The sequence below is a fragment of the Rhinoderma darwinii genome, chromosome 4 (genome assembly GCF_050947455.1).
Source record: "Rhinoderma darwinii isolate aRhiDar2 chromosome 4, aRhiDar2.hap1, whole genome shotgun sequence".
Lineage (NCBI taxonomy): Eukaryota > Metazoa > Chordata > Amphibia > Anura > Rhinodermatidae > Rhinoderma > Rhinoderma darwinii.
The window spans coordinates 140,001,125-140,015,914 of record NC_134690.1 but is presented as its reverse complement, the minus strand read 5'-3'; the positions used below and the strand labels follow the sequence as shown (position 1 = coordinate 140,015,914).

The following is a 14,790-nucleotide window of genomic DNA, read 5'->3' as shown; positions in this document are numbered from 1 at the left end:
TAAATACAAATGGTATACGGATACACATCGTTAGTCGTCCGTATTTGTGGAAGCTCCCATAGACCAGGTTCTATCATTTTTTTAGCACGGACACCCATCAGTAAAAATACTGAAAGGTGTCAGTGGCCAATAGAAATGAATGGGTCAGTAATTACGGTCAGTAATTACTGATGAAAAATACTGTCGTGTGCATGGAGCCTTACTAAAAGATCAGAATCCACACACACCAGCAGGGAGTTGCCTCACTGGCAATAGATGTACATTAGACGTCTTCCCCTTTATGGCTGCTTTGTTGTCTCAGACAGCATATTAGTCATTTAGGAGCAGGGAAACAAGATTTAGTCACTTCAACCTTTACATTGTCAGACTGTTAGCCATATATGTGCAAATTACAACCGTATATTGTTTTTCCCTGTACAATATTCCTACTGCTGTAACAAGTTTGAGACATAAACAAAATCAGTGTCATACTTATCATAGGTCGAAGTCCGAAACGTCACTGTTTGCACAATGCTTTTAACTATACACTTGACATATAAAGTTTGTGCTTACTTAAAATGCATTTCTGTGATCGATCTCTTCTATTAGTTTTATGTTTGCTTAGGTTGGTGCCTACTAATGTCAGATAACCTTTCATTCGTTTTTCAGGTATATATAGCTTTATGGGGTAGAGAGTGGAAAAAAACCAGCAATTCCACTATTGTTTTTTACGGCATTCAACGTGCGGTCTAAATGACATGTTTATTTTGCAGTTCAATATGATTAATGAACAACAAATTTATGTAGTTTTACTACTTTTAAAATCCTTTTTTTTGTGTCGTCATATTCGGAGACAGTCATTGCTTTATATTTTTCCGTCATTGGAGCTGTGTGAGGGCTTGTTTTTTGCAGGGTGAGTTCATGTATTCATAGGTACGATTAAGGGGTACGTCTGGATTTCTGATCCCTTTTTATTCCAATTTTTTTTTAGGTGGAACAAAAAGCAACAATTTTGAATTTTTTTTGTTACTAAGTCCACTGTACAGATTAAATAACGAGATACATTTATAGTTCGGGTCGTTATGATGTGGCGATAATAATTATGTGTACTTTTTTTGTTTTCTTGTTTTCTTTTTGAAATAATAAAGCCTTTTTTATGTGGAAAATATTTTTTTATGGTTCGTTCTTTTTTTTTTTCTTTATTTTGAAACATTTTATTTAAACCTTTTTTTTTCCACTAGGGGACTAGACTTAGCGATTAGGTGATTGCTCATATAATACACTACAATAGTTCTGTATTGTAGTGCATTATTCCTGCATCATTTTAGGCCCTTCCAAGGGGTTCAATCAAAACGTATTTAGTTCATTATTTAATTAAAATTCCTCCAACATGTCTAGAACGTCGTTTTATGCATTGATAGTATAAGTTGACTGATATCATGATAAGCAGCGCCCATAGGGCATGCGTACATTCAATGCCTTCGCAGACTAAAATGCAAAATAAGGGTTCAGCATCACCCAAGTTGTAGCATATACTTGGACTTTTATTCGCCAATATGTAAGCTATGTTTTACACTTCAACTTGGAACCTTTATTCCTTCATACACAAGCTTCCTCCACAAGTAGAATAGGATTTCAAATATACTTCCCATTCAAAATATGAAATTAAAATGACGCTTAAAAGTTCTACAATTATTTCACTAAACTTTCTGTATTAATTCTTCACGATGTTCAAGAGTTGCTTACAATCACTCAATAGGAACCCTTATTATTTACTTCTGTCCTGGTCATGTGATGGCCACAGCTTTAATAACGGCAATCGGTCCTGTACCTGTCCATCTCATGACCAGGACAGCGAACAAAACAAATAAATAACCTGAAGCAGAGATCTTAAAAACCATGCTGAATTTATACAGAAAGTTAGACATCATTAAATGAATAACCTTTATTTGCTAAAACCATAATACCCCTTTTAATCACTCTTCTGAATTGCAAGTAAATTAGGCGGAGCGTATCATCATTACTCCTACTTTTATGCCTCCCTTGTAAATTATTAGTGATATAGGAGTGAATCACTGATATAGATGAATCACATTGGTATCATGTTTATACATGTACAACATGATGCATTGCCAGTTTTATATCTGTCTGACCCCTTAAAAATGATAATCTTCCTGAATTAAATGGTATCTGCCAAATGTGCGATGTACTGTATATGGTTGCAGCTTGAATGTACCCCAATGTCTGCCATGTAGAAAAGTGTTAGACCTGTGAGAGTATGTTCACACGCACTGAGCAAAAACGTCTGAAAATACGGAGCTGTTTTCAGGCAAAAACAGCTCCTGATTTTCAGACGTTTTTTTTTTAACACCTCGCGTTTTTGGCTGCATTTTTTACGGCCGTTTTTGGGGCTGTTTTTCAATGGAGTCAATGAAAAACGCCTCCAGAAACGTCCCAAGAAGTGTCCTGCACTTCTTTTGACGAGCCGTCATTTTACGTGCCGTATTTTGACAGTGATGCGTAAAATAAAGGCTCGTGGGAACAGAACATCGTAATTCCCTTTGAAAGCAATGGACAGATGTTTTTAGGCGTATTAGGGGCGTTTTTTCAGGCGTAATTCGAGGCGTAAAACGCCCGAATTACGTCTGAATCCACTGCGTGTGAACATACCCTTAGATTTCAGCATGCCTGATCCTTTGTTTCCCTCTTAGGGTATGGTCACACGTACACGTCCGATACGCCTGAAATTACGGAGCTGTTTTCAGGAGAAAACAGCTCCTGAATTTCAGACGTAATGGCATGTGCAGGCATTTTTCGCAGCGTCCATTACGGACGTAATTGGAGCTGTTTTTCTATGGAGTCAATGGAAAACGGCTCCAATTACGTCCCAAAAAGTGACATGCAATTCTTTGACACGGGCGTCTTTTTTACGCGCCGGCTTTTCACAGCGGCGTGTAAAAAAAATGACCGTCGGCACAGTACATCGTAAAACCCATTCAAATGAATGGGCAGATGTTTGCCGACGCTTTGGAGCCGTATTTTCGGACGTAATTCGAGGTTAAAACGGCCGAATTACGTCGGCAAATAGGGTGTGTGAACCCAGCCTTAAAATCAACTTGCACTTTTCGCCAATTCCAGCATGCATGTTCATGTGGGAGTTAAGAACGATAGCTGTTGGTCGAGGACTCGCCTATCTCATGTGTATGGTCAGCGTTACCTTATTGCCATTTATAAAATGGTTTTCAATATGCGACCATGTTGATCATACATTAGAAGTGATTACAAACTAAGGCCTTATTCACACGGACGTGTCAGTTTTGCGTGCGCAAAAGTTCCGTGTGGCATCAGCATATGGTGCGTGGCTGCGTGATTTTCGCGCAGCCGGCATCATTATGACGCTCTGTTTTTATGTTTACAAACAGAAAAGCATGAGGTGCTTTTCTGTTTTCATTCATTTATTTTACTACTGTAATGCGCATCACACGCGGCACCTGGAAATGCTTCCGTGTGCCGAGCGCGATTTGCACGCACCCATTGACTTAAATGGGTGCGTGCTGCGTGAAACACGGGCAAGTATAGGACATGTCGTGAGTTTTACGCAGCGCACATACGCTGCGTGAAATTCACTGACAGTCTGAACGACCCCATTCACTAACATAGGTCCGTGCGACGCGCGTGAAAATCACGCGCGTATCACGGACGTATAACACGTTCGTGTGAATAAGACCTAAAGAAGGCATATCACTACCTGTTTGGTACACGTAACATATATGGTACATGCAACATATACAGCTATATATCAATGTGTTCTTTTTTATTTTGTATCCAGAAAAGGTTTCAGATGTTCTCCCAGTCTCTGTTGCTGAGAAACAAGTCTACACTGGCCCAATGATTGCTGCCCATGTCACAGGAAATAATAAGGTAGCCATGACTACTGCAAAAGGTACAATATAACGTTTAATGATACTTTATCAACACTGCAGTTTTGATGGTTTTTGTATGTGGGTGGGGTAAAAAAAAGAAAACAGATCTAAAGCAGTAAATACAGAATGACGTGTTCTCTAACTGTGATTTAAAGGCTATACAAATGTTTTCTAAAAATTCTTGCTATCAGTTGTCTTGATTTAAATACACTATATCCTAAAGTTTTGTGCATACAGCTCATATGCAGACCTATATTTCTCCATCGTTACAGTATACAGATAAACTGTGTGTGTGAGTGCGTGTGCGTGCGTGCGGTCTGATCCTGGGGTCGTCATACTCCTTCCATCTGTCCTCCTAATGTTGATGGGCTAGCAAGAACAGGGCACAGAGGAAGTGAAGTAACGCATGACTGCAGGATTAAGCTGGGTTCACATGACCTATTTTCAGACGTAAACGAGGCGTATTATGCCTCGTTTTACGTCTGAAAATAGGGCTCCAATACGTCGGCAAACATCTGCCCATTCATTTGAATGGGTTTGCCGGAGTACTGTGCCGACGACCTGTCATTTACGCGTTGTCGTTTGACAGCTGTCAAACGAAGACGCGTAAAATGACTGCCTCGGCAAAGAAGTGCAGGACACTTCTTTGCAACGTAATTTGAGCCGTTCTTCATTGAAGTCAATGAAGAGCAGCTCAAGATTTATGAGCGTCAAAGACGCCTCGCATAATGCGAGGAGGAGCTTTTACGTCTGAAACGATGCAGCTGTTTTCTCCTGAAAACAGTCTGTCTTTTCAGACGTAAAAGGTAGCTAGCCTTAGGGTATGTTCACACGGCAGCGTCCACAACGGCCGAAATTACGGGGCTGTTTCCAGGTGAAAACAGCCCCGTCATTTCAGCCGTAACGGCATGTGCAGGCGCTTGAACGCAGCATCCATTCCGGAGGTAACTGGAGCTGGTTTTCCATGGAGTCCATGGGAAACGGCTCCATTTACGTCTGAAGAAGTGACAAGACACTTCTTTTGCTCGGGCGTCTATTTACGCGCCGTCTTTTGACAGCGACGCGTAAATATATGCCTCGTGTGAACAGACAAACGTCAGCCCATTGCTTTCAATGGGCAGATGTTTGCCAACGCTATCGAGGCGTCTGTATCGTTCGCTGAGTCCTGTACCCGTCAAGTCTGCGGGACTGATGTGTTCAGTAACAGTGGGTTCTGTCATGCAGGATCCACCTGTTGTCCATCACATCTAAGTTTATAACTTAGATGTGATGGATAACAGATGGATCCTGCATGTCAGAGACACGCAGAACCAACTGTTAGGGTATGTGCACACGACCTCTTTTCAGACGTAATGGAGACGTTTTACGCCTCGAATTACGCCTGAAAAGTCTGCTCCAATACGTCGGCAAACATCTGCCCATTGCTTGCAATGGGTCTTATGATGTTCTGTGCAGACGAGCTGTCATTTTACGCGTCGCTGTCAAAATACGGCGCGGAAAATGACGGCTCGTCAAAAGAAGTGCAGGACACTTCTTGGGACGTTTTTGGAGCCGTTTTCTCATAGACTCTATTGAAAACAGCTCCAAAAACGGCCGTAAAAAACACCGCCAAAAATGCGAGTTGCTCAAAAAACTTCTAAAAATCAGGACCTGTTTTCCCTTAAAAACAGCTCCGTATTTTCAGACGTATTTTGTTAATCGTGTGAACATACCCTTACTGAACTCGACAGGTCCGCGGGACTGACGGATTCAGGGTTTTGCGAAATATACAACTACTCTGAATACAGGTTACAAAGCAGAAGTATCTCAAAAAGTAAAACATTTTTTTTATTAAAAGTTCCACCCGCAGAAAACAGCTGATTTTACTGAGGGAAGCCATAGCCATTCGGATGAGTGGCCGTCCTTGTAATACAAGGATGGCTTGAGTCTGCCAAAACGGAAGCCACAAATTCAGAGCGGCTCTTTATTCTGGCTCATAGAGTGGGGTCCCAAACAGGGGACCACCCTCTGAAGTCCATATAATAGGGCAAATAGAACTATTAGGGCATATGGACAGGGGCTGCCTTCTTGAGACAATCCCTTTCAAGAAATCTGAATGCAGATTTAGATTAAGCATAAATATACATTTACTGTAGCTAATATATAACACAGATACTCAAAAGAAATGTAAGAAATTTTACAAGCATATCATAACTGGTTGGTGTAATTGAAGATAAGCCGGTTTCACAGGGTTGAGATGACCTAAATATTCCTAAGAAGTGAAATAAATCTAAGTAAATTCTTCTCCTCATGACTCATTGCATTTAAACAGGATAAATGAATCCAGATATTCTGCCTCACTTTTTTGCTACTGATTTGAGATAATTTAGATCTCACTACTTTTTAAATGGGAAATCCAGTTAAAATATGAGCTTCTAATATGTCCTAGATACATTTGGGGAGATCAAATTTGTGGAGGACCAATAATTTCCAGAGTAAAAGGGAAATACCGCTAAATGTTGCAAGCAATAACTTTACATAGTATAGAATATATATATATATATATATATATATATATATATATATATATATATATATATATATTTATATATACCTCAGGACCCACTATATCGATACATTCTGGTCAAACTACAAAGCATAATGCATTTTAGTTTTTTTGAGTTATGACTATACCTTACTGTTCCATTAATAATGTCATGACATTTGAATGTGCGGCATGTCATTTGTTCTAGTGTTAAATGTTTGATCTCATCACAGACAACCCTTTTAATTTAAGAGCTGCCACAGTGATCAGCAGATCAGGGTCTGGATCCTGAGAACCATGGCAAAGGGCTATTTTCCTTGGGATAGCTGCTGTTAGCTACTAATTTTTTCTGCAGCGGCCACTACCGGAGAAATGTAGCATTACATGCGATCCATTCAAATGAATGGCCATCCATGTAATACAAAAATGGATTGGATCTGCTTGTGTTTTCTGTTGGGGGTTCCCGAGCAGGAGAATATGGACAGCGGTTTTAATAATGATAGAGAGCATGATGCTGATTTGTTGACTTCATTACAGAGTGTTGACTTAAAAATATGTGATATTTGTTTTATGTGAAGAGAACTATATAAAACAACTATGGTCCAAATATCAGTAAATGTTACACAGCACGATGTTCCAAGTATGATATAGTAAAGACCGGTTTAGATTTATTAGTATAACACAGGTAGATCTCACACTAACAAGTATATGCTACAAGATGTTTCACTGTCCCTTTGTACCCAAAGAAGAAAATAGGGTTCTTTATTTTTCTCATATTCAATATCTCCTACTGAAAAAATATGGTTTTCATTAAAATGTCTTATATATGTAATACCTTTTTATCGCTAAAATAAGACAAAGGTGGTGACAATTAGCAAACTTTTAAAGACTAGATATGTTACACTGTTTTCTAAATAAATTTTATAGTTTATAGGTAAGAAATTTGAAAGCTTATTGACTTCTTTATGAAGGTTCATACTATTAAGTGCAGACAGCACGTTCCTTATGTAAAATGGCATAAATCCATGTGACACATTAATTTCTGAGTTCACTGTGGAAAAGCCTGTCATGAATTTAGACTCTCTTAAACTTGAATTTACCCTTTGTATGATACTGAGTATTTCTGATTGAAAATGTGATAGCTGTATCAACATGTTTAATAGAGTAATGTATGGCCAGCTCACTGTATTCTGCTGGCCATGCATTCTAGTAAATGCATGGTTTCTAGAAAACTTATAAAACTACAATATGTAGGTAACTGGTATACTTTTCAAAAATAGTCCCTTACAGTACTGTGCAAAAGTTTTAGTCAGTTGTGGAAAAATGCTGCAAAGTAAGAATGCTTTCAAAAATAGAAGGGTTAATATTTTTTTTTTATCAATTAACAAAGTATAAAGTGAGTGAACAGAAGAGAAATCTAAATCAAATCAATATTTGGTGTAACCACACTTTACCTTTAAAACAGCATCAATTATTCTAGGTACATTTGCACAAAGTCATGGATTTTGTAGGATTATAGTCAGGTGTATGATTAACCAATCATACCAAATACGTGATAATATTCATTATTTTCATATGTAGGTTGAAACACAATTATTAACTGTAACAGAAACAGCTGCGTAGGAGGCTTAAAACTGGGTGAGTAACAGCCAAACTCTGCTACAAAGGGGAGGTTGTGGAAGACCGTTTAATGTCACACATCCATCATGGCAAGACTGGGCACAGCAACAAGACACAAGGTAGTTATACTGCATCAGCAAGATCTCTCCCAGGCAAAGATTTCAAAGCAGACTGGGGTTTCAAGATGTGCTGTACAAGCTCTTTTTAAGAAGTACAAAAAAACGGGTAACGCTGAGGACTGTAGACGCAGTAGTCAGCAAGGAAACTTAGTCTTAGTGCAACAGATCAAAGACACATAATGCTTACTTCCCTTTGAAATCGGAAGATGTCCAGCATTGCCATCAGCTCAGAACTGGCAAAACCAGTGGGACCCAGGTAAACCTTTATACCGTTTGGAGAAGTCTGGCCACAAGTGGTCTTCATGGAAGAATTGCGGTTAAAAAGCCATACCTTCGGTGTGGAAACAAGCTCAAGTGACTCAACTATGCATAAAAACATAGGAACTGGGGTGCAGAAAAATGGCAGCAGGTGCTCTGGCCGATGAGTAAAAATTGAAAAAATTTGGCTGTAACACAAGGCAGTTTGTTCATCGAAGGGTTGGAGAGCAGTAAAATAATGAGTGTCTGCAGGCAGCAGTGAAGAATGTTGGAGGTTTATTGCAAGTATGGGGCTGCTTTTCAGCAAATGGAGTTGGTGATTTGGTCAGGATTAATGGTGTCCTAAATGCTGAGAAATACAGGCAGATAATTATCCATCATGCAATACCATCAGGGCGGCGTCTGATTGGCTCCAAATTTATTCTGGACAATTTATTCAGGACAACGACCCCAAACACATAGCCAATGTCATTAAGAACTATCTTCAACGTAAAGAAGAACAACAAGACCTGGAAGTGATGATATGGCCCCCAGAGAGCCCTGATTTCAACATCATAGAGTCTGTCTGGGATTACATGAAAAGACAGAAGGATTCGGGGAAGCCTACATCCACAGAAGATCTGTAGTTAGTTCTCAAGATGTTTGGAGCAACCTACCTGCCGAGTTCCTTCAAAAATTGTGTGCAAGTGTACCTAGAAGAATTGATGCTGTTTTTAAGTCAAAGGGTGGTCGCACCAAATATTGATTTGATTTAGATTTATTCATTCACTTTATATTTTGTTAATTGCTGAAACAAAACTATTAACACTTCTATTTTTAAAAGCATTTTTACTTTGCAGCATTTTTCCTAACTGCCTATACCTTTTGCACAGTACTGTATGTTATACAAAAAACATATTTGTCAGGATTGCTTTTCAATGCCTACAGTAATGATTCAATCGTTGTTGTTTTTTTTACATTTCTGCATCAATGTTTTACATATATTTAAAGCTCTAACAAATATGTTCCATTTTCCCTCAACAGTTTTTTCAAATGGGCACTACTATGGTCATAAAATAACTGAATGGTCTAATAATACTCTGTCAGATATGAACAGCATCAAAGTACAGAATGGAGAACTGGTCATTGCAAAAAGTGGCTTTTATTATATCTATGCCCAGACGTATTTTCGTCACCAGGATGCAGAAGGGAAAGTAAAACAACTAGTGCAACACATTTATAAAATGACAAGTTACCGAGATCCCATAGCACTAATGAAAAATGTAAAGACTACTTGTTGGTCAAAAAGTGCAGAATATGGGCTTCATTCCATTTATCAAGGCGGGGTGTTCAAACTAAATGAAAATGATCGGTTATTTGTCACCGTAAGTCATAAAAATATGCTTGATATGGATGAAAAGGCAACATTTTTTGGTGCATTCCTAGTATTCTGAATGAATAATGAAGAAACTAAAAATCTGCAGAAGTATCTATAGAATTAAGCATCAAGTTTAAAAGTGTGCAGTTCAATACCTTGCGTGTCTTGTATCTCACTAGCATGTTGCGTCCAAGAGTTCTAAACAACAGGCATATATAAAAGCACAAATACACTAGGGTGAGATTTAGGGTATGTGCACACAATAACTGCATTTACGTCTGAAAATACGGAGCTGTTTTCAGGAGAAAACAGCTCCTGAATTTCAGACGTAATTGCTCGTACTCACGTTTTGCGGGGCGTCCATTACGGACGTAATTCGGAGCTGCTCTTCATTGGATTCAATGAAAAACTGCTCCAATTACGTCCCAAGAAGTGTCCTGCGCTTCTTTGACTAGGCTGTTATTTTACGCGCCGTCTTTTGACAGCGACGCGTAAAATTACAGGTCGTCGGCACAGCACGTCGGCAAACCAATTGAAATGAATGGGGAGATCTTTGCCGACGTATTGGAGCCGTGTTTTCAGGCGTAATTCGAGGCGAAAAATGCCTCCATTACGCCTGAAAATAGGTCGTGTGAACCCAGCCTTATTTAGACTGCGCCAGTCTTAATAATAATCAAGCTGAAGTAAGATGACACTGATTGAAATCTACGTCAGCCATACGTCTGCTATAATTTACGCCAGTTTGTGGCTTAAATTCTAGAAAAGGCATTGGGCCGTGGTGGTCTTGCCCCTTTCCACTAAGCTACGCCCACTTTTTTAAAGTGGTAAGAGCAGTGGAAATTACCCAAAAGTCTTGATTTTTGTGACTTTCGGGCCGCTTGCAACAGTTGTATGCCAGAAAACTGTTGTAGACACGTTGTTAAATTCTCCCTTAGGACTGTGTTCAATAATAAACCTGATGTTTTAGACTCTAGGAAGCAACTTGAGAAAACTTGCACCATTCATATTCGATGCATTGATTTCATGCCAAATGTAATTAATGGAACACTTAACATAGAACAAATTGTCTTGTAGAAGTATTGCAGAGAACACAGGTATACATTTCCTTCTGATTCCTTCTATCTTTGGCTAGAAGGTGGCTGAGGCGGCAGTGCTTAGCGTTCCTCGTCTCCTATTGCAGCCAGTGCAGTGGAGGAGGTTCCTGCTGCAGTCAGTTGTCTTACAGCTAGAGACAGGATTGTGAGAAGGAGGGAGAAGGGCATGGCTGATCTCCTGGGACAATATGTTTTCTCAGTTTTGATTGTAATATGAGACCAGGTGGACTAAAAGGAAAAGGGAAAAAATTCCTAGCAATTATTTTTATATTTTCTATGTTTAGTGTTCCTTTAATATGCTTAGGAACTGCACCAAATAACACATCATTGCTCATATTATATTATACTACCAATATATGCTTAATTCTTTTTGAAAGGTCATTGATTGGTAACTGAATTTATTGGAATTTATCCAAAATATTAATTACACTACAATATTGCATTTCCATGCATTTTGTCTTAACATTGTAGCATCTAAGAAGACACAGCAGACTTATAAAATGTAGCCATAGTGTCAGTATCACTCATTCAATAAGAACAGCACAATTATTGGGGGCAACAGGACAACCCACTAACTTTTAAGGCTGCCCTGGACATAACTGTTCAATGTACATGCAGCATGCTTTGACCGACAATATTGTAAATGTCACATTACAGCCATGTTGCTTGGTAGAATAAACTGAAAACGAGTGAATGTGACCTATAAAGCAACAGTACGTGTTCAACAGGAAGACAGAAAACATTAGTTTACTTGGACCTGCTTCTTACCATGTAACACATAGGATAGACTACACCCCTTGCCGATCCGTATTATAAAGGACAGCATATACTGTATAGTGTGGTCTTGGTGCGCAGGAGCTAAATTTTAAACTCTATGTACACCTTTGAAGATAAATTTTTTATTAAAACAATGTTTTATCTGATTCTAAACAACTTAAAATGTTTGTACTTTTTAAGATACAGCTTCTACATATCCTTTATACAAAGAAGCTGTATCGTTTTGTCAAAGCCGTGGCCGTCAGTACAGCTGAGCTGACAGCTTGGCTGTACTGTTGATTTATTAGAAAAAACAATTCTCCTTAAAAGGTGTACATAGCTTTTAATTGCTGTCCAATGATAACGGGGAGGAGGACTAGTTCATAGGTTCTACTTATGGGGAGAAATGGGAACAAGTTGGGGGTGTACAAAAAATAGGCAACACCTTTATTGATAACTATGTGGTTACTGTTAAATTAAACATCTTGACCACATAAGAATTTGTGAGACGCTAGAGAGAGCTGGGCTTTAAGGTCTCATCCATATTTGAGTATTGTAGCTCCGTACGACCTTCAAGTTGTTGGAGTCTGAAGGAGAAAAAATCCTGGCCGTTTTACAACGGTATTAATTGATGCTTCTCCATAACACAGTGCCATATGGAGGCACCATATGGCGGCACATGGAGTGTCTATGGCGCAGGGACTACGTGTGCCTCCATACAGGCTCCTTGTATATGGTTCTGCCTTGTGCATTGAGCCTAACTACAAACTGCACTCTAATGTTTCTATAGAAATGACTATAAACTGCTTATATTAAGCACAAACAATATTAGAGGACATAACATCAATGTAGATAATGTATCATATTGTACAGTTTTCTAAAATTCACAACTTTGCATAATAAATGTCTAAATCTTTGATCAAAATTTTTGTTCAGGCCATTATGCTGTCTGAGGCATTTAGAAGGAATCCTTTTTGATATCTGATTGAAATATTCACCTCTATTAATATGACATATAAAACAATATGACATTAGTAGGCCTACCAATAAGGGAACAACCACTAAAGTGAAAATCAATATTAATAATCAATACATTTTGACATTCTTGTGGAGCCATAAACTCTTCTTCTTATTCTAAGGAACCGAGACTGTAATCTCAAAAGTCTATATAATTTTAAATGTATGCAAAATTATACACACAGCTCTATGGACTTAATTTTTTTTAATTACACATTATAGCATTATACTTTATTGCACAATATTATCATGCATTTTGTGATCATCTGCTCACTACCATTTTTAGTAAATGCATTTTTTTGTATGTTCAATTATTTTTTTTTTACATAAATAAAAGCATCGAAACAATACATTTGTCTTTCTTTTACAATGAAATTTAAAGTAATTTGTATGCCTGTATCAAAATGCTACAAACACTTGAAGGTGATTCGCGAACTGAAAGTGGCAGAAAATTTCTACTGTGTGTATCGCAGCATAATCTGCATATGCTACATGCACATTCTGCTGCAGATTTCATTGATTTTACTTTCAGATTTTGCATGTATTTTTTTTTTTTTAACCAAATCCAGAATCGCATCCAGCAGAGCAGACCTGTAAGGCCTTGCATTATATATTCTGTTTAGGTTTTGTTCCTCGTTTTGGCTTAAAAAATACATGCAAAATCCGCAGCAAATCGGCACTGTGCTAACAAGGCCTTAGGGCTCATTCACACGACCGTAATGGTTTTTACTGTCCGCAAATACAGATCCGTAGTTATCCGCAAGCAGGGGCATTACTAGAGTCTTAAAAGATCAGGGGCACAAGCCCCATGACATATATTTACACCCCCCAACGAAATAAATAAATTTTCACATACATATCGGAGTTAGCATATCTATAAGACTAAGGCTCCTATAGCTACACCTCTGGATAGAATTGGATGCTTTGTCTCAGCATACAGTATTATGCACGATAGGCTTAGATACATGGCCCCAGCAGACAGTATCATGCACCATAGGCTTGATCACACATGATAGACTTAGGGCTCATTCAGACGAGCGAGATTCTTGTCCATGTGCCGTGCATTGAAACAACGCACAGCACATGGCCCTATTGATTTCAATGGGGCTATTCACACATGCGTGAGTTTTCACACAGCGTGTGTCCGTTGCGTGAAACTCACTGCATGTCCTATATTGGTGTATTTCACGTACCTAGCCGCCCATTGAAGTTAATGTGTGCATGAAATCCACAGACAGCACACGGACGACATGTGGGCTGTCCGTGTTTCACACATCAATTACACTGAAAAAAAAAGGTGCTTGCAAGTGCTTGAAAAACACATGCCACACACAAAGCACACTGATGCAAAACGCAATTACGCACACGATTAAATTTACGCGCGTTTTTTACCCCACATGATGTTCCTTGTATATAGTGTCACAACCCCACTGTATGGTTCCACACAAAGTCCCCCCTTATAGACAGTGTCATGCAGTCCCCTGTAGGTAGTCCCACATACCGACCTTGTCTCAGCAGGCAGTGTCATACATGATAGGCTTAGATACATGGCCCAGCAGACCGTATCACACATAATAGACTTAGATGCAGCAGTAAGTGTCCTTGTACTAACATATGTTCACCCCCCAAAAAAAATCTGTGTGTATGTGTATATATATATATATCCCCATTTTTGATAACCAGCCAGACACAACATAGCAGCAGCAGGCTAGCATTACCAGGGTGGGAAAGGCCACAGTTTTTGGACTTTCCCAGCCTAATAATACCAGCCTGCGGTCGCCCCAGTACCCGACCATCACTACTGGATCTTACCCAGCTCTTCCCGCTACCCCAGGTGGCGGTGTGTACTGGGATAATAATGGGGGTTAGTGTTAGTCTCTGCATCGGCTAAAAGTAAGCCCGCCTTAGTCTTGGACGCTGTCAATCAGAAAAAATATTTTATTGAAATAAAAGAAAAAAAACACACAACCCTCATTAAACATTTTATTGAAAATAAAAAAAGCAGTCATCGAAGTAGACCTCGAATCCGACGTAGTCCAACAACCGAACCTGTAAAAAAAACACAAGTACACAAAAAAAATTAGTAACACAGGTGGTAGGCTTAGATACAGGGCCCATGTGTGATACTGTCTGTTAGACCATG

At 39.0% G+C, this 14,790-nt stretch overlaps 1 protein-coding gene across 1 annotated transcript in view; it reads left to right on the top strand.

The window, feature by feature from the left end:
* TNFSF10 (TNF superfamily member 10) overlaps positions 1–12,922 on the top strand; it is a 30,728-nt gene extending 17,806 nt beyond the window's left edge. The window contains exons 4-5 of the mRNA XM_075861622.1: positions 3,809–3,922; positions 9,447–12,922. Coding sequence (XP_075717737.1) covers positions 3,809–3,922; positions 9,447–9,856 — 524 coding nt within the window. The 3' untranslated portion in view covers positions 9,857–12,922. The remainder of the gene's footprint in view (positions 1–3,808; positions 3,923–9,446) is intronic.
* Positions 12,923–14,790: the final 1,868 nt, after the last annotated feature.